Source organism: Oryctolagus cuniculus, chromosome 8, assembly GCF_964237555.1.
Source record: "Oryctolagus cuniculus chromosome 8, mOryCun1.1, whole genome shotgun sequence".
Lineage (NCBI taxonomy): Eukaryota > Metazoa > Chordata > Mammalia > Lagomorpha > Leporidae > Oryctolagus > Oryctolagus cuniculus.
The window spans coordinates 108,553,548-108,572,896 of record NC_091439.1 but is presented as its reverse complement, the minus strand read 5'-3'; the positions used below and the strand labels follow the sequence as shown (position 1 = coordinate 108,572,896).

The 19,349-nt window shown below is 50.6% G+C and overlaps 1 protein-coding gene across 8 annotated transcripts in view; it reads left to right on the top strand.

Annotated features, from left to right (window-relative positions):
* The first annotated feature begins 3,029 nt into the window (after positions 1 to 3,029).
* CEP135 (centrosomal protein 135) overlaps positions 3,030 to 19,349 on the top strand; it is a 79,798-nt gene continuing 63,478 nt past the window's right edge. For 3 of the 8 annotated variants that reach the window (XR_011378472.1, XM_051820255.2, XM_070048089.1), the window contains exons 1-7: positions 3,030 to 3,178; positions 5,647 to 5,801; positions 8,141 to 8,331; positions 9,386 to 9,553; positions 11,239 to 11,380; positions 13,803 to 13,887; positions 16,985 to 17,113. Coding sequence is in view for 7 of the 8 variants with exons in the window: in XM_051820255.2 (XP_051676215.2) it covers positions 5,689 to 5,801; positions 8,141 to 8,331; positions 9,386 to 9,553; positions 11,239 to 11,380; positions 13,803 to 13,887; positions 16,985 to 17,113 (828 nt within the window). In the remaining variant the exon portion in view is untranslated. Of the gene's footprint in view, positions 3,179 to 3,305; positions 3,422 to 3,628; positions 3,739 to 5,646; positions 5,802 to 8,140; positions 8,332 to 9,385; positions 9,554 to 11,238; positions 11,381 to 13,802; positions 13,888 to 16,984; positions 17,114 to 19,349 lie in introns of those variants that run through there. The other 5 variants (XM_070048092.1, XM_070048091.1, XM_070048090.1 and 2 more) reach the window with 5 other exon arrangements.

Here is a 19,349-nt window from a genome sequence, read left to right as displayed (position 1 = left end):
ATTTATTTATCTGAAAGTTAGATTTAACAGAGAGAAGGACATACAGACAGAGTGTTCTTCCATCCACTGGTTCACTCCCCAAATGGCTGCAATGGCTGGGGCTGGGCCAGGCCGAAGCTAGGAGCCTGGAGCTTCTTCTGGGTCTTGCACTTGGGTACAGACGCCCAAGCACTTGGCTCATCTTCCACTGCTTACTAAGGCGCATTAGCAGGGAGCTGGATCGGAAGTGGAGAAGCCAGACTCGATCCGGCGCCCATATGGAATGCTAGCATCGCAGGCAGTGGCTTTACCTGGCACACCACAACGCTAGCCCCAAGGCCTTTAGTCTTAACTAATTTCAAAGTACCTCTTGCTATATAATGCAATGGATCTAGATGTGGATGTCTTTGGTGGACCATTCTGCCTACTGTAGCTGCTCTTCCTTCTGGTGCCTTTTGCAGCCTCTGAAGTTATCACCCGTAGGCGAGGACCAGAAAATGTTCACAGGGGCAGGTGTTTAGTGCTGCCATTGGGCTGTCCCTGGGATGCCTGTTTCCCTTACTGGAGTTTGAGTCCAAGCTCAAAGTGTTCCTGCTAGTGCACATCGTGGGAGGCAGCAGATGATGCGTCAAGTAATTGGGTCCCTGAAACCCAGGAAGATCCAGAGTTCCTGTCCCCTGGTCTTGGCCTGACCTACCCCCAGCCATCGCCGGCATTTGTGGAGTGAACCAGTGGCTGGAAGAACCCGCTCTGCCTCTGTTTGCCTCTCTGCCTTTCAAATACACAGAAATAAAGCTTTTAAAGTTTACTGAAAATGGAATTAAAAGATGTATATTTTGGTGCAAAATAATTTTGAAATCCATGCATAGCAAACCCATACTATGTATTTCCCATTAACATTTTGAAGACCGCTTAATTTATTAATTGCTTTCTCAAACAGTGTCTGTCTACACTGGGGTACAGGGAAATTGTCTAAATTGTTTTCACTGGCCTGATCTACAGTTCTCTCATTTAATAAACTTTTAAAACTTTAGACTACATTTTCCCTCCCAAGTTTTCTGAGTGGATCGCCTCTGTAGCCACTTGTTGCTGCTTCATTTAATAATTCTTAGTCTTTTTCATGGTGTTGCACCTTCATCCAGCCAAGCAAGTGGTTCCCAGCAGGGCTGAGCTTTGTCTTCCCAAGGAACATCTGGCAATGCCTGGAGACATTTTTGGTTGTCACAGCCCAGGGGCTGGGACATGCTGCCATGGCATCCAGAGTGTACAAGCCAGGAATGCCACCGAACATTCTACAGGCTGCAGGACAGGCCCTTCTCACCAAGGTGTCAAAGGGCTGAGGTCAAGGGTCATTCCTCTGGCTGGCATGGTGGCACAGTGAGTTAAATCCCCAGCCTGCAGTGCCAGCATCCCATATGGGTGCTGGTTCTAGTCCTGGCTGCTTCACTTCCAATCCAGCTCTCTGCGATGGCCTGGGAAAACAGCAGAAGATGGTCCAAGTCCTTGGGCCCCTGTACCTGCATGGGAGACCTGGAAGAAGCTCCTGGCTTCAGATAGCTCAGGTCTGGCCATTGCAGTCATTTGGGGAGTAAACCAGTGGATGGAAGACCTCTCTCTTTCTCTGGTTCTACCTCTCTCTGTAACTCTGTCTTACTAAATCTTAGAGAGAGAGAGAGAGAGAGAGAGAGATAGAGAGAGAGAGAGGCATCCCTCAAGGTCACTGTAAGCTCTGTCAAGGTTGTTGTAAGCTTTTCCACATTTAAACAGTCAGCCAGCTCCTGTCCTCTGGAGAGAACTGGCATTTATTTTGTTGGCTCTCTCCTTCACGTTGGAATTCGTTGTTTCGGCATCTCTCTTGGCAGACTCGTTCTCCGGGATGGTTATTCCCCTGTGTCTCTACATCGGCCTCCCCACCTCCCCATCATCAGGCCTCCCTCACCAGGAACGAAGCCCAGTGGCGCCTGTCAGGCTCCCGCCCTGGGGAGCTCCTGGAGCCCCTGGGAGCCGGTCAGTGGGCTCATTTTCTGCCGCTGGGAGCCTGTTGGTGCTTCTCTCTGCCTCCCCAGCTGTGCACCTGCTACAGCCCTCACAGCCAGCCTCAACGTGGCTTCCGTTTTCTTTAGTTCGGCTCCTACTCCTCGGTGTGCCTTCAGCCGTAAGCCGGACCCTGGGCTTTGCTGTCACTTGGAGCAGAGCTCCCCCGTGGCTTCCGTCTCATTCAGCTTCTGTATCTCTCTATTGGGTTTTACTGGTCCGTTTTCTAAGGAGTGTGTGTTTGGGGCAGCCATCCCGCCCTGTTCTTTGCTTAGGGCTCTTTCAGAACAGACGTCCGCTGTGCTGCTAAGGAAAACAAAAACAAAACACGAGGCACGGGTGTGGGACACACCAGGGTCACCTACGGAACCGCACTCATTGCTTCGCAGAAACTCCACGCCACAGCCCATCGGGGCACAGGCAGGCAGACAAGGCGCTCAGAGTGGAAGAGTGAGAGCAGTGCACGGGTGGGTACAAAGCTGGCAGCAGCCACAAGATGAGTCGGCTTCCAGAGTGGGCGTCCTATCGGTAGGGGGAAGGCCGAACAGGAACAAAGTGAGTTCCCCAGAAAGTTTTCAGAGGCGACACGGGCTTCTGCCATGACCCCGTGGCTCCCTCCGACCAGCAGTGCTCCGTAAGCAGCTTAATTCCGTCCGCAGTCGGGGGCGGCGGGAGAGACCTATACACCCGCAGAGCCTCGGGCGGACTTGGTCGTGGGGGAACAACTCTGTTCCGGCGGGGGTCGGGGAACGCCGAAAGGCCCACCTGGAATCGCCGCCGGGGAGTAGGCCGGGCCAGGGAGCAGGTGCAGCCGGTCCGCCCGCAGCGACCGGGAGCGGGGCGGCGCGTTCACCCCGCACGCAGCAGGTGCTCACCGCGGGAGGGTGCGACAGCGGCCCCGCCCAGGCTGGGGCCGGCCGCCAGGGGGCGCCCGCGGCCTCGCCCCGCCCAGACCGTTGCGCTTCCGGGCCCCGGGTTCCCGGCGCAGCCTCGGCCGCGCGCCGTCCGCCGCTCCGTTACCGGGGCAACCGCGGCGCCTCCTCCGGGCCGGCCCGGCCCGTCTCTCGGCGCCATTTTCAAACGCGGCTGACGCGGCAGCGGGGACGAGGCCCGCGGGCGATGCGGCGGCGGCGGCGGCCGCGGGGAGCGGCGGCCGGGGCTGCCGGTGAGTGTGGAGCCGGGCGGGGCCGCCGGAGGCCGCGTCCACCGCCCGGAAGCCCGCGCGCTCTGTTGCGGCCGCGGCTGTGGGGTCTGGGGGCGCGCGCGCGCTCACGCGGGGTGTTTGTGGCGGAGGCGACGTTCGTGGGCCGGGGGCGGACGGTTCGGGCCCCGCGCGAGTGGGCGCCGCCGGGTGTCGCAGACTGTGTGCTGGAAGCCGAAAGCGAACAGCCGCAAGGCGTGGATGGGGGTGCGGGGCGCCTTGCCTCTGAGCCCAGCCGGCGTGCCCGGGGGCCGCTGGCCGTGACGTCGCGCCGCGCCGCGCCGCGAGCGGGCCCTGCGCTCCCGGAGCGGCGGAGGGGTCGTGGCCGGGGGAGCCGAGCGGGAGGCGGGCGCAGCACAGGCGGCCGGCGGCGCCGCCCTGCCCGCTCGGAGGCGCCCGGGAGGATTTCTCCCGAGGGCAGGAGTTTCCCTGCGTCGTCCCGCGGGCGGCGAGGAGGAGGAGGAGGAGGAGGAGGGTGTGCGGGAGGGAGCGACACGGAGAGGTGCCGGATTAGGAGGGCTCCGGTGAGTGGAGGGCCGCGGGCCGGAAGCCGGGGTGCGGTGCGGGGCAGGCCGCCCCGGGGTGCGGGCAGGGCCCCTCGCCTGGGCAGTGGTGGGCGTTCGTCCCGTGCCCGGTGGCTGTGAGGATGCGAGCCGACGGGTTGCATCCTAGGACCTGGTGCAGCCAGCCGAGGCTGGGACGGAGCAGGGTGCGGACACGCGTTAGGCGAGGTGCACGGGGCTGAAGCGCACCGGTGCTGTCGTAAAGGCGCACGGCTGCGTTCCCCCGCGGTCAACCAGGGGCTGGTCGGTAATTCCCTCTGGAAGGTTCTTCCGGTCACTGCCACTGCCCCTCCACGTCCCCGGGCGGGCGGCTGCTGTAGGCATTTCGGGGCGCAGTTCGGTTTTGCCTGTTGTTGAGCCCCCTAGGACTGGGGCAGTGCCGGGGGTCGGGGTGTCTGGAGCCTCCTGGCTGGTGCTGGCCAGCAGCAGGAGCTCGCCGCCCCCCCGTCCCCGTGCAGAGACCCCACGTTTCCTGCGGGATTAACAGGGCACAAGTGCATGTAACTTTCTCAGAAACTGCCAGGCGGTCCCCCAAGGATGGTCCCTTCCCCGGCCGGGTGTGTGTGTGTGTGTGTGTGAGTGAGTGAGTGAGTGAGTGTAGATTCCGGGTGTGTGTGCGTGTGTGTATAGATTCCGGGTGTGAGTGTGTGTGAGTGTAGATTCCGGGTGTGTGTGTGTGCGTGTGTAGGTTCCGGTGTGTGTGTGTGTGTGAGTGTAGGTTCCGGGTGTGTGTGTGTGTGAGTGTAGATTCCGTGTGTGTGTGTGTGTGTGTGTGTAGATTCCGGGTGTGTGTGTGAGTGTAGATTCTGGGCCGTGTGTGTGTGAGTGTAGATTCCGTGTGTGTGTGTGTGTGTGTAGATTCCGGGTGTATGTGTGAGAGTAGATTCCGGGTGTGTGTGTGTGTGTGTAGATTCCAGGTGTGTGTGTGAGTGTAGATTCCGTGTGTGTGTGTGTGTGTAGATTCCGGGTGTGTGTGTGTGTGTGTGTAGATTCCGGGTGTGTGTGTGAGTGTAGATTCCGGGTGTGTGTGTGTGTGTGTGTGTGTAGATTCCGGGTGTGTGTGTGTGTGAGTGTAGATTCCGGGTGTGTGTGAGTGTAGATTCCAGTGTGTGTGTGTGTGTGAGTGTAGATTCCGGGTGTGTGTGTGTGTAGATTCCAGGTGTGTGTGTGAGTGTAGATTCCGGGTGTGTGTGTGTGTGTGTAGATTCCGGGTGCTCCCCGACTTAGCTGACATATGGTGTGGCTGGGCCCTTTATATTCAGCCATTCTGGTGTGGATGAAATTGACGCTGATTGTGGTTTTACTTTGTGTCTGCCTGACGACGTTACCTGAGTACCTTTTCCTGTGATGCTCCAGTTCAGGTCTCTTCTGCAGAGTGCTTGTGCCAAGTCAAGCAAAACTGAATTTTGCTTTTAATCCAAACACATTTCTCCTGGGTTCTTAGTCTTGAGTGGTGAAAGTTCCTTTATAGTCCAGGTAGCTAGGCCTGCTGTCCTATACTCGTTGGCTTTGCCTGTACATTTCCTGGGTGGAATGTTTCGATGAGCAGACGTTTCTCATTTTGGCGCAGTCCCGTGTGGCAGGTTTTTCCTTTTCTGTTTGGTACTTCTGAAAGAGTGCTCACTGAGCGTCCTCTGCCCACCTCAGGCTCTGCCCGCTGCTTGTTTCCTTCTAGAATCTTTACTGTCGTAAGCTGCACGTTTGAGTTTATGAAGAGAGGACGTAGTTTAGATGTAGAGTACGAGCCCCAGAAGCGCTGGGTTCAAGTCCGTCTAAATACTCCAGGAGGCCGCCTGCTGCACAAGAAAAAAGCCAAGAAGCGGTTCCTAGCTGCCCCACTGACGTCACGCTGCTTCACTCTTCTTCTAGGGCTTTGATTTTGGCAGTGAGAAGGACTGAGTGGACGGCAGGATGACCACAGCAGCAGAGAGGAAGTACATCAACATTAGGAAGAGATTGGATCAGTTGGGCTACCGCCAGACTCTGACGGTAGAATGTTTACCCTTGGTGGAAAAGCTTTTCAGGTAAAGGTAAAACCACAGTTCCCGACCTCCAGGAGCCCGCCCCCCACCCCCCAGCTGGGTTCTGGTCGAGCTTCCTGCATCAGTGAAGAAGTGCACAAACCTTGAAGACCCCAGTCCTCTGTTGCTCTTCCCTTCCCCCCTAGCTCCTACCCTGCTGTCCTCAGTGCAGCGTCTCCGCACTGTAAAACCGGGGTCGCCACTCACAGCCTGCTCTTCAGAGCGGGTGCTTCGGAGCTCACTGAGCACAGTGGTGGTGTGGAGACGCGGTCCCTCTGGAGCGCTGTGTCTGTTCTGAGCTCTCGCTCTCTCTCTCTCTCTCTCTCTCTCTCTCTCTCTGAGCACAGTGGTGGTGTGGAGACGCTGGTCCCTCTGGAGCGCTGTGTCCGTTCTGAGCTCGCTCGCTCTCTCTCGCTCGCTCTCTCTCTCTGAGCACAGTGGTGGTGTGGAGACGCGGTCCCTCTGGAGCGCTGTGTCTGTTCTGAGCGCTCTCTCTCTCTCTCTCTCTCTCTGAGCACAGTGGTGGTGTGGAGACGCGGTCCCTCTGGAGCGCTGTGTCTGTTCTGAGCTCTCTCTCGCTCGCTCGCTCGCTCGCTCTCAGCACAGTGGTGGTGTGGAGATGCTGGTCCCTCTGGAGTGCTGTGTCTGCGGCCTGCTCTGTAATCTCTGTCGGTTAACAGTGACTCTGGTGTCGTGTTGGGCAAGGCTGTCGCTTACGTGTTGCCTTAACTGCAAAGTTCTTTATCCTTTTTCCCCTTTTCTAAGTTGGGGTGGTTTGAGGTCGGAGCAGGGAGGTTGTGTAGGAAGCTTTTGCAGTGGACCTCAAGTGTCGATGTCGGGAAGGAGAGGGTGGGTGAAGAGCTGCGTCTTCCTGGTGGCTTCCCAGATCCCTCCTGCTCCAGTCCTGGCTGCTGCCTGCAGCTTGACCTCCCGTGCGTGCCATCGCTGGAAGCTCCCTGAGCTCGTGTGCGGTCTCAGTTGGGTGAGAGACTTGTGTGGGCCTGGCCCTGCCTGTCCTGCAGGACTCTGACCACTGGGACGCGGCGCGGCGCGGCCTTGCCTGGCTGCTTGTGCCTCCCCACAACCAGAGACCCTGACTTTGTCAGTGCTGTCAATAGACAGGTTGAACGCCTAGGGGCACAGAAAGATTTGAGTTTATCACATAGGAATAGAACATTTGGCATTCTGCTGTCAGTAGAATAGGAGGGCACTTAGAGGAACTTAGGATAGAGGGACCCATGTTGTGGTGCAGTGGGTTAAGCCATTCCTGCGATGGCATCCCGTGTTGAGCCTCAACTGCTTCACTTACTGTCCAGCTTCCTGTTAATGCACCTGGGAAGACGGCATGGCCCAAGTCCAGGCCCCTCTCACCCACGTAGGAGACCAGAATGGAGTTCCCGCTCCTGGCTTCTGCCTGCCCTGGATGTTGTAGCCATCTGGGGACTGAACCAGCGGTTGGACCGTCTATGACTTTCCCTCTCTTATGATGCTTTGCCTCTCAGTTATTTGGAAGTTCATGGAAAAGTGAAATGAAAAGGAAACACGTGTTCCCTGAGTTTTTGAAGCTCTCCTGTAAACTGCACACTGCTGAGGACTGCATCGTGTCCTGGCTCACTAAGGACTTAGTGGATACTCCATTGCTGTGCATTCTGGGAAGTGAGGAGCTGACTCTGTTGTGTCCTTGGTGTTAGCAAGACAGCAGACACTCAGATGCTTGCTCAGTGAACACAGGAGTAGGTGAGGAAATGGACCTGAGGCAGTGAGCAAGGGAGGGGACTCAGAATGAAGCTAGTGTGTGTCTCTCGTAGCTTGTCATTCATTTTGTTTGGGGAAATTGGTAAAGGATCTTCTGATGCCTTAAAAGGATCCTAGTAGTCGTTCTTTTTTTTTTTTAATTTGTTCTTATTTCACATTGACATATCTTTTAAGCATTTTTTAAAGATTTATTTATTTGAAAGAGCTAACACAGAGAGAGGAAGAGACAGAGAGAGAGATCTTCCACCTATCCATTGGTTCACTCCCCAAATGACTGCAGTGGCTGGGGCTGGGCCAGGCCGAAGCCAGAAGTCAGGAGCTTCTTCCAGGTCTCCCAAGTGGGTACCGGGATCAAAGTGCTTGGGCCATGTTCTGCTGCTTTCCCAAGCACATTAGTAAGGAGCTGGACTGTAAGTGGAGCAGCTGGCCCTCCAGCTGGCACCCATGTGGGATGCTGGTATTGCAGGTGGTAGCTTAACCTGCTATGCCACAGTGTGGCCCCAAGCTTTTCTAGAAGTGTATTTCTAGTTAATAGGAAGTTAATGGGCTATTTCCTTGTGTTTTCATTTTCTGTTCCTGAATTTTAGTGACTTAGTTCATACAACAGAAAGTCTTCGGCAATCAAAATTATCTACTGTGAAAGCTGAAAAAGAAAGTGCCAATTTTGATTTTGTTTTGGAACCTTATAAACTAGAAAATGCAAGATTGAGTAGGGAAAATAATGAATTATACCTAGAGTTAATGAAACTAAGAGAACACTCAGATCAACACATAAAAGGTAAGTGAAAATTTGATAATTTTAAAAATGTAGTATCTTTTTTTGTCTAATTTTGAAACTGCTGACTGGAAAATATGGCAATCCTTCTGCTAAAAAGCTCCTGAAATACTGTGGGGTATATTGGAATTCCTGAGATGGAAAACACTTGCAAATATGCATTCCCAAAAAAAAAAAAAAAAAAAAGGCCGGCGCCGCGGCTCACTAGGCTAATCCTCCGCCTAGCGGCGCTGGCACACTGGGTTCTAGTCCCGGTTGGGGCGCCGGGTTCTGTCCCGGTTGCCCCTCTTCCGGGCCAGCCCTCTGCTGTGGCCAGGGAGTGCAGTGGAGGATGGCCCAGGTGCTTGGGCCCTGCACCCCATGGAAGACCAGGAAAAGCACCTGGCTCCTGGCTCCTGCCATCAGATCAGCGCGGTGTGCCGGCCGTGGCGGCCATTGGAGGGTGAACCAACGGCAAAAGGAAGACCTTTCTCTCTGTCTCTCTCTCTCACTGTCCACTCTGCCTGTCAAAAAAAAAAAAAAAAAAAATGTGCATTCCATAGCTACACTAGTCTGCACTGTATGTGGACTGGAGTTTTAGAATTGAACTTGCTATGGAGATACTAAACGCTGGAACTGAGGAAATGTTCTTGAAACAATTCTTGTTTTTCCCTTACTGGAAAATAAAAGTAGTGAAATAAGGTACGAGTCACTGAGCTGGGAGGTAGAGTAGGAAGATTTCAAAGGCTAGGCAAAGAGTAATTATATAGTTGCCTCCTTGTAAACTATCCTGAGAGTCACTGGAAAGCTGTCTAACCCCTCGTTTGAATTCATAATCCTTGTGCTTCAAACCCCAGTTTACTGTATCAAAAGCCGTGATGTACGGTAGGCTACTACCACCGCAGGAAAGCCAGATTCCCTCTGCTTAGTGAGTTATTTGCGGTGTCATCAGTGCTGACAGAAGGGCAGCAGGCTTCGGGCAGCATGCCTAAGAACCAGGGGGGCCCTGAGGTGGAGGCGATTGAATTTTGTAAAATAGAGGGATTTCATGATCTAAAATAGTCTGTGTCTTTTTAAGACCTGAAAACTGCTTTGAAGAAATGTGCACGTGAAACAGCTGACCTGAAATTTCTAAATAACCAGTATGTTCATAAACTCAGGCTTTTGGAGAAAGAGGGCAAAGCTAAAAATGAAAAAATCCAACAACTTCAAGAAAAGAATTTGCATGCTGTTGTACAAACTCCAGGTAAGTCTTTTCCTTCTTAAGATGAAATGTGTTATGTGGGGAGCAACTCGGACTGGACTGAGTTACTGGAATTATGACTTATTCTATGCATCTGCTCTCCCACAATATGGCGCTGGGAGAGGAGGAAACAGCTTCTACACAGCTGCCTCCAGTTCAACCAGTAACCTGCAGGAGCTGATCCTGCTCCTGATTGGAGGAGAGCAGCGTACTCGGCGTGTGGGTAGCAGAGTTGGGATTGGAGGAAGAGGACTATAAAGGAGGAGAGAGACAGCATGCACCAGGAACATCCGGATAACATCTGAGCAGCCCCCGAGAGAGCCGGCCGTCGGTGTGCCGCTCCCCCGCGGAAGTGGGGAAAGTGGCAGGGGGAGCCGCCCTTCCACGGAGGTGGAAGGATCGGCAGCCAACCCGGGAAGAACCAGCAGCAAACCCGGGGAGGGCCGAGCAGACAAAAGAACAGCGCAGGGTCTAGTGTCGTTCCTCCGTGAAGAGGGGGAACGACAGTGTTAGAATACCAGTGAAGACAAAATTGTAGATGATGTTTGTACTTCATGAGGCTCTGTTATTCTCAGAAGAAGTTCTTCCTGGGCGGCTGTTTGGCCCGGACTTCCCGTGTTAGAATGCTGGAGTTCAGTGCCCGTGTTCAGCTTCTGACTCCAGCCTCCTGCTCACACAGGCCCTGGGAAGCGGTGGCGATGGCCCAGATGGTTGGATTCCTTCCACATGTGTGGGAGACCTGCCCTGAGTTCCTGGCTCTGGCCAGGCACTTGGGAACTGAACTGGCAGATGGAAGCAGGCTGCTTCTCTCTGCCTCTCAGGAAAATAAATTGAAAAATCTGTTTTTAAAGATAGTGATTACTATTAAAAAATTACTTCTGCCGCATGTAAATATAATCAGGAAAACACTCTCTACCAATAATACTTTAGAATATGGCACGACTTTGTTTTACAGGTGACATTCCATTGTATTCTAATTTTGCTACTTAACATTTGTTAGCTGTTTCATACGCCTGCATATTTTATTTAAAGATTTATTTATTTATTTGAAAGAGTTACACAGAGAGAGGAGAGGCAGAGAGAGAGAGAGAGGTCTTCCATCCACTGGTTTACTCCCCAAATGGCTGCAACGGCCAGAGCTGCACTGATCTGAAGCCAGGAGCTTCTTCTGGGTCTCCCACGCGGGTGCAGGGGCAGGGGCCCAAGGATCTGGGCCATCTTCTGCTGCTTTCCCAGGCCATAGCACAGAGCTGGATTGGGAGTGGAACAGCTGGGACTCAAACCAGTGCCCTTATGGGATACCTGCACTGCAGGTGGCAGATTTACCCACTACCCCACAGCACCGGCACCACACCTGCATATTTTAGTTCTCACTTCCTGAATGACATCGTAGTGATGGTTTCTTAGCTCGTCATAGTGAACACCACAAGGTACAGCTTTTACTCTTGCTTAGGTCGTACCCCCATCTAGTGGAGGAACACAGCAAGCAGGCGGGTGCATTAAGTCTGTTTTATAACCACGTCCCCTTGAGATTTTCAGAAATACATGTGGATCAGAGCGGATATTTACATGTGAGGGGAAAGTATCTCAATGAGATACATTTTATAACAAAAAGCCTAACTTGGGATATTTAAATGGAAGACATTGTTTTATTTTGCTTCTTCTTAAGGTACTCACTTGTTTTTTAGGGGGCAAGAAGAGAAGTATTGCTTTCAGGCGGCAGCGAATGCAGATTGACGAGCCAGTCCCTCCATCTGAAGTCAGTTCATACCCAGTTCCTCAGCCGGAGGACCCTTACATTGCAGACCTCCTGCAGGTGGCTGATAACAGGTGCATTGAATGAGCCTTTGAGCACTTTTGTCTTCAGTGTGGTATCTCTAGTTCTGGCCAGAACTTTTCACAGGCACTCAGTAAATACTTTGTGAATGAGGTAGAATGATTTTACTTGTTTTGAAACTTTGATTTCAAATAGGCCATGTATCTAAGGTTTCCAGTCCAAACTTTTAAAATCCTTTAGTGCACTGAAGACCCATTGCCGTGGAGTTGCTTTGACATTTAGTTGCATGTCTGGTTAAGTTGTCTTCCACAGGAATCTATTACTTTAGACGTGGGTCAAATGCCAGTGACATGAATAGATTTGTAACTGGATTTGAAATTGTTTCATGAATTTTCTAGCTCTTTGTATTTCCTTAAATTGGACCCCATATCACGTCTGTTTAGCTGAAGTCACACTCAGCCTGCCGGGCAGGCACCCAGTGAGTGTTCTCAGGCTGGAAGGTGAATGCGGCGGTGGTGCTGCCTTTGAGAAGTTCGCAGTCCAGTAGGACGATGAGACGAGAGGAGCACAGGATGCCATTGGTGCAAGGTGCGGGGCCCACAGGAGCTAGTGAGCAGTAGTGAGAGTCTGTGGTGGCCGGGAGGCCTTCGCCTGCGAGGTGTACGAGTGCAGGTAACTTCTTAATCGTCGATGATGCAGAGCGTATGGGGGAGATGTTCAGTGTATTAGTCTTGATATGATGTGAATTAGAACACTGATTATGATCTCTTCACTCAGTTATTTTCAAACAGTATTACATATCTGTATAGTTATCTGGCCTTAACCATGAAAAATTTAGCATTTCTGAATTTATAGACTTCTGTTCTACTCTAGGACATCGCAGATGAGTTGTTTGTATGATTGAAGTTGGAATTTGGGTGACATGGAGGACATGTATTGCCTTTGTTTGCAGAAGCACATTTTGTCTGTGTTCACTCATGCGTTTATGTGAGTGCAGTGGCGTCCTAAGCCCAGGGTCACAGGACAGTTTGGGTCCATTGGTAACAGGGGCAAGCTGGTCCAGCCCTGTGCCACCTATGGAAAATCTGTTACTGGTTTTATTGTCCCAGTAGGAGACAATACTGGTGTAATGCAAATATAGGTTAGTGCCTGTGGAATTCAGACAGTTTGGACAAAATCTTGCTTCTCAAAGAGTTAACAAATTCCAAAAGGATTAGATTTTTTTATTGCTGTTGTTTGAGAAATTCCATTATTTCTTGATATTTTTCCTTCTCTGTAGAAGTAGAGTAGTTTTTTAGACATTATGGGGTCTTTGAGGGTCACAAAACACATTTTAGTTCCTTCTTTCACTTCTTGGGAGTTCTGGAACTAAAGATTGTCCTAAAGATCAAAATGCAGTAGTTAGGTGTTTTATTGCACAATATAGCTGAATTTCAAGTTATTTGCCACTCAGATTTTTATCTATTCTTATAAAACTAAGGCTCCAAGATGATGAGCTATACTAATGCTGAGGCTATGGGACTGCCTAGGTAGCATCTCGTCATTGAGAAGCAGAAAGCACAGGATGTGTAAGAGAACCCGTCTAGTTCCATTTCTCATTATTCTCATTTTTTATTTTATTATTTATTTATTTATTTATTTATTTATTGTCAGGCAGAGTTAGACAGTGAGAGAGAGAGAGAGACAGAGAGAAAGGTCTTCCTTCCGTTGGCTCACCCCACAAATGGCCGCTACAGCTGGCGTGCTGCACCGATCCAAAGTCAGGAGCCAGGTGCTTCTTCCTGGTCTCCCATGTGGGTGCAGAGCCCAAGGACTTGGGCCATCCTCCACTGCCTTCCCTGGCCACAGCAGACAGCTGGACTGGAAGAGGGGCAAGCGGGACAGAACCGGCGCCCCGACCGGGACTAGAACCTGGGGTGCCGGCGCCGCAGGCGGAGGATTAGCCTAGTGAGCTGCGGCGCTGGCCCACTTTTTTATTTAATGAATACAAATTTTTATATGTAGAGCTTTTAGGGATATAGTGTTTCTTCCCCTGATTCCCGCCCTCTAAACTGCACTCCCTTCCCACCTCCCACTCCTCTCCCATTCCTATTCTCATTTCTTGACGAAGATGTGCTGGGGGCAGGCGTTTGGCCTAGTGTTGGAGATGCTGCTTGGTTGTATCCTGTGTCCGAGCTCCTGGTCCAGTCCTGGCTCCACTCTGACTCCAGCTTCCTGCCGGTGTGCACCCTGGGGCACAGCGGTGGCAGCTAACGGAGTTGGGCTCCTGCACTCCTGTGGGAGACTGGAATGCGTTCCTGGCTCCCAGCTGCAGCATGACCCAGCCCTGGCCATGCTGGGCTTTTGGGAGTAAACCAGAAGATTAGAGATGTCTCTGTCTCTCTCACTGTCTGTCCCCCAAGTTAAAAATACTTGTTACAGTTGAAAACCTCTTTAAAAAAAAGCATGTTGGCATGAGTTATAAATGTGTTTCAGGATTCAAGAACTTCAACAGGAAGTCCAGCAGTTACAAGAAAAGTTAGCAGTGATGGAGAGTGGAGTGAGAGACTATAGCAAGCAGGTAGGATGTTACTGATTTGTGCGTTTGAGGCTGCGACGTGCGTGCTGTGGTCCTGAGTGCAGCTGTGTTATCTTTGTAACTACTGACAGGTGCTTTTACCTGGCTGCCATCTTTTCCATCAGTCTGCCGCTAGAGTGAACTGTGGGGCGGCCTGGACACTCGGGGCTTTAGTCCCTGGTGGTTGGAGTGAAGAGTGGGTTTTGTTTCGTTTCGTTTTGTTTGTCTTCCTAAGTCTAATTTTATAGCCATATAACCGTTTCCATCTCAGGAGGGATTTTATTAAGGTATGCTGTGTTTTGTAATTGTGTTTCTAGTGACTTTTTTACTCATAGATTTTGACGTTTTGAACAAAAATCTCTTTGGAAATTGCTCTTCTGTGTTGTCCCGTTTTGTGTTTTCTCTCCAGACGTTTAGTACCTGAAGAGGCAGGGGAATTCCTAGCTGCACAGTTAATGGTAACCATAGCGAGCTTTGTCCTTTCCTACTTCTGCTGCTGCCTTGGCTAAACTCTGACTTGAGTGGCGACAGGCCTGCTTTCTTGTTGTGCCTTCTGAGGTTTCAGTTGGGTAATGTTTGTTGTTTTCTGCACGTGACTTTTTTGGAGTGAAGTGATCTGCACAGACACAGCTGTTACTGTGTGCTGGATGCAGCTGTTACGTCTATAAAGTACTTTGAAGATTATTTGGATAAAAGCAGAATTAAAAGAAAAATTGTGATGTCAGTCACAATACATATTTTATGAAGAGAAGTTGAAAATGTCAAATACACATGTGAGTTAAATACTACCGGTATTTTTCGGTTTATAATCATATATCGCATTGTCCCGCAAGTGCTTTATAAACATAAGCTGGCCAGTTGTGCCCTTCTGTGCGGTGGCTGAAGAAGAGGGGTTTGGAGAAAACAGCTTCTCTGTTGGGAGCGAAGCTGCCGGTTTGTTTAGAGTGTTTACGGAGCGGTGTTGAGCCTGCTCTGCCGTTTGCCGCTGTGACTATGCTTTTGCTGGGGTTCGTTCTGTTTCTTCAGCTCACATTCCACATCTTGCTGTCCTCAACTTTCCCCAGCCCATGACGTCCTCCTGAGGATATCGCCTTGTCGCACTTCCTCTCTTCCTTTGAAAGAGCAGTACTGACGCTGGGCTCGCCTGCGCCTTAGTGGCAGGGGGGTAGGCTAGTGTTTGGTATTTAAGGCCGAGCCCACCTGTGCACTCCCTTCCTTCCCTCAGGGCCCCCCTGTGGTCAGTGTCCATCGGCAGTCCCTGGGTGAGGCTCTGTTGGTTCCTTTGACGAGCCCTGACCCGGCATCTGGAGGGCCGCCTGGGAGGTGCTGTGTGCAGCACTAGCAGCCCTCCCGAGTCTGCTGACTGCCTCCTCCCCGGCCCACACCAGAGCCTGTTGCTCCCTCAGGCTTCTCAGAGGAGCTTCGGACTCAGTGCCTCCTTTTCTGTCCACCTCTCACCTCCCGCTGGCTCCTTCCCCACCAGGGTCTGCCTCCTGCCCCGCACCGTGTAAACTGGTGTTGTTAATGGTGGCCGTCGTGTTAATCACTAGGTCCAAATCACTAGATCAGTACTAAGTCTTCATCTTCTTGACCCATTCTGTGCTCCTGGGCATTATTGTTCGCTTCTTTTTGAAACTTCTATAGCTTCATTTTCTTTGAGTTTTCCTTGTTTTTGAAAATCTCTTATTTCTTTTTTGCGTCTTCACCCACCTGCTCCCAGGAATGTTACTGTTTTCCAGGGTTCTTTGGATCCCCTCTGCTTTTCTTGTGTGCTTTCTCAAGCGTGCTCACCTGCGCTCTTGGTTTAAAGTATTGGTGACTTGTTGGTCACACTGCTGAGCTACAGAGCCGTGGGCTTTCACTCTGGGCACCTGTGTGTGGATGTGGTCTGTTGGTGCTCACTTGCCTGGTGCTAACCGTGTTACTTCCTGTCCCAAATCTGCCCTGACTTCTGCGTTCCCTCTGTGGGTGGGTAATGTCACCAGATGCCCCAGTGCAGACGCTGTCGTCTGTCAGACCGCGCTCTCCTGGCACCACGTTCTGTCAGTTCTTCTGTCCAGGACGTCGTACACTTTGTTCAGTTCTGCCAGTCCTAATCGTCTCTCGTCCATTCCTGCCGTGAGTCTCCCTGACGTGGTGTTGGTCCAGTCTAATTCATTCTTCAGCCCAGAGGAATCACGATTAGCTCCTGCCCAGGTCTTCACACTCCTCTCCACCTCCCGTCCCCGTGTGCATCGCGGGACGGTCACACCAGGCTGTTCTCTTCCTGGCCTCTGGATGAGATGTGCACTGGTTTCCACAGGCACCAGCACACCATGCGGAGTGAATCCTTTCATCTCACGGCTGCGTTGGCGCCGTGCACTCACTTCCTCCGTTCTTGTATTTCACAGCGGTTGCTGCCTCACTTGCTGCGTTTCCCTGTGGAGCTGGTGTTCCTGGAAGTCAGGGCCACATTGTATTCATCTTGTGTTCCTAGTTCTGTACTCAGTAATTGTTTGTTGAATTATTTGGTTTTTATTTTCAGTACTTATTGGAAAAGAAAACCAAAGCTCAAAATTGTGTGTGTTTTCCCCAAGTTTTGGTGTGAATTAGTGTCAGTATATGGTTAATAGTGATCTCTTTGATTGTACGTGCGTTGTTTTCTAGGAAGTGGATACTTGATTAGATTCACTGTACCTTGCTGTCACTTTAGTGTTGAGGCTCAGTAGCGACTATGTCATTGGTGTGTCGGTCGTTCGTGGACTCACATTTGTTCCAGCAGGCACTGAAGTAGTTCAGACTCAGGTCCAGGATCTAAGCGTGTGTGGAATCTGCCAGCAAGTTTCTTTCTCTGTAAATATGGTCTTGTCTTTGAAGTGAAAGAAACCCCCAAATTAGGAAGAGTCTGTTCAGTACCCAGGAGATCTGTGTAGACAATTCTGACATTTCCTGTGTTATCTATCCTGTGTTTTGCTCTGCCTATGTGCATACAGGTACAAATAAGAATGTTAGTGTCTTCTTACATATATTGTGTGACATTAAAAGGTATATCCAAGTGTTTGTTAATCATTGAGTCCAAAACCAGAATTTAAAAAATGATAGTGTGACTTTCTGCCTTCAGATTGAGCTAAGAGAACGAGAGATAGAACGATTGTCAATGGCTTTGGACGGGGGTCGTTCCCCTGATGTCCTGACGCTGGAGAACAGAAATAAAACCAATGAAAAGCTCATCGCTCATTTAAATATCCAGGTAATGGCTTCCATGATGTCACTGAGTGTGTAAAATTCCAGATGTTTCTAATAGTCTAGGGGTTTATGAAACTGACAAGAATATTCACTGGGTGTTATTTACAGTGGCAAAAATTGATAGAATCAAAGTATCCATGCGGCCATGGAAAAGTCATTGTTTTAAGAAGATTTATTTGAAAGGCAGAATTAGGAGAGACACAGAGAGATCTTCCATTTGCTGACTCCCTCCTGAAGTGGCTACAATGCCCTGGGCTAGGCCAGGCTGACACTGGTGTCCCACATGGGTGACAGGGCCTCAAGCACTTGGGCCATCTTCTGCTGTTTTCCCAGGCACATTAGCAGAGAGCTGGATCAGAAGCAGAGCAGCTGGGACTTGAACCAGCACTCATATGAGCAGGTGGTGGTTTACCTGCTGTGCCACAAAGCCAGCTTCAAAAGTCATGTTTTTAAAGAATATTTAATGACACAGGAATTAAGGTACTCCGTGGTGTTAAAAATTTAAAAGAAAAAAATAAAGCTATAGGCACAATGCGATTTTCAATTTACTTTTAATTGTTACTTATTTGAAAAGCAGAGAAACAGAGGGAGATCTTCTGTCCTTTGGTTCACTCCCCAAATGCCCACAACAGCCAGAGCTGGACCAGGCTAAAGCCATGAACCTAGAACTCAGTCCAGTCTTCCTGAGTGGCAGGGACCCAGGCACTTGAAGCATCACTGATGCCTCCCAAAGTGCGCATTAGTAGGAGGCTTGAATCGGAATCAGAGCCAGGACTCGAACCCAGGCATTCCAGTATTGAACGCGGGTGTCTAAGTGACACCAAAGGGAATAACTGCTCTCCAGCCACCTCCTTCCAATTCAGTTTTCTTTTATAAAAAGTGTGTGCATGCCCTTAGAGAAAACACTGGAAGAGAATAATCAAACTATACTCACAAAACTTATCTTTGTGTGGTGGAATATTCTTTCTGGTTTTCTTTATTTTTCAAAAATTTATGCCTTTTTTTTGTAATATAAAAAAACTGATTAAAAGAAACACACACAGAGACACCTGCAACTTTCCTCTGTTTGTGTAATGGAAGAACAGGAGAGTTCCATAAAGCAGGGCGTGAACTGCAGACATTTACACACGTCAGAGCTGCCTGGGCTGCAGGTGGAATAGAGTGAGGAAAAGAGAGCAGTAGCTCTGGAACAGTGCCGTTCAATAGAGATACAGCATGAGCTAAATACACGTTTACGTTTTCCAGTAGCCAGATTTTTTAAAAAAAGATTTATTTATTTATTTGGAAGGCAGAGTTAGAGACAGAGAGAGGAAGCAGAGATCTTCCATCTGCTGATTTGTTGCCTAAATGTCCACATGGCTGGGTCTAGGCCTAGCTGAAGCCAGGAGCCTGGTACTCCACCCGGATCTCCCATGTCGATGTCAGGGCCCAAAGGACGTGGGCCCTCATCCTCTGCTTTCCCAGGTGCATTGTGGGGGAGCTGGATTGGAAGCAGAGCATCTGGGACCTGAAGAGGTACCCAGAGGGGATGCTGGTGTCGTAGGCAGTAACTTTTTTTTTTCTTTTTAAGATTTATTTATGTATTTGAGAGGCAGATAGAGAGAGTGAGGTCTTCCATCTGCTGATTGACTCCTCAAATGGTCGCAACAGCTGGAGCTGGACCAGTCTGAAGCCAGGAGCTTCCTCTGGGTCTCCCACGAGGGTGCAGGGCCCAAGGACTTGGGCTGTATTCCACTGCTATCCCAGGCCAGAGAGCTGGATCGGAAGTGGAGCAGCTGGGACTCGAACTGGCATCCATATGGGATACCAGCACTCCAGGCTGCAGCTTCACCCACTATGCCACAGTGCCAGCCTCGGTAGGCAGTAACTTAGCCTGCTGTGCCACAGCACCAGCCCCTCCAATAGCCAGATTTTAAAAAAGTAAAAATTATAATAGAATTAATTGTAATAGTGCCTGTATATTTTTTATTAAACCACACATTGTCCGTTTTGCAAATAAAGACAATACAAATTTGCAGATATAAAATAACTGTGGTTTTAACTTTCAGTATTTAAAAAACATTTTTAAAAAATTTATTTGATGGTCTGGCACTGTGGTGTAGTGGGTAAAGCTGCTACCTGCAATGCCAGGATGCCATATGGTCACTGATTTGTGTCCCAGGTGCTCCACTTCCGATCCAGCTCCCTGCTAGTGCCTGGGAAAGCAGCAGAAGATGGCCCAAGTGCTTGGGCTCCTGCAC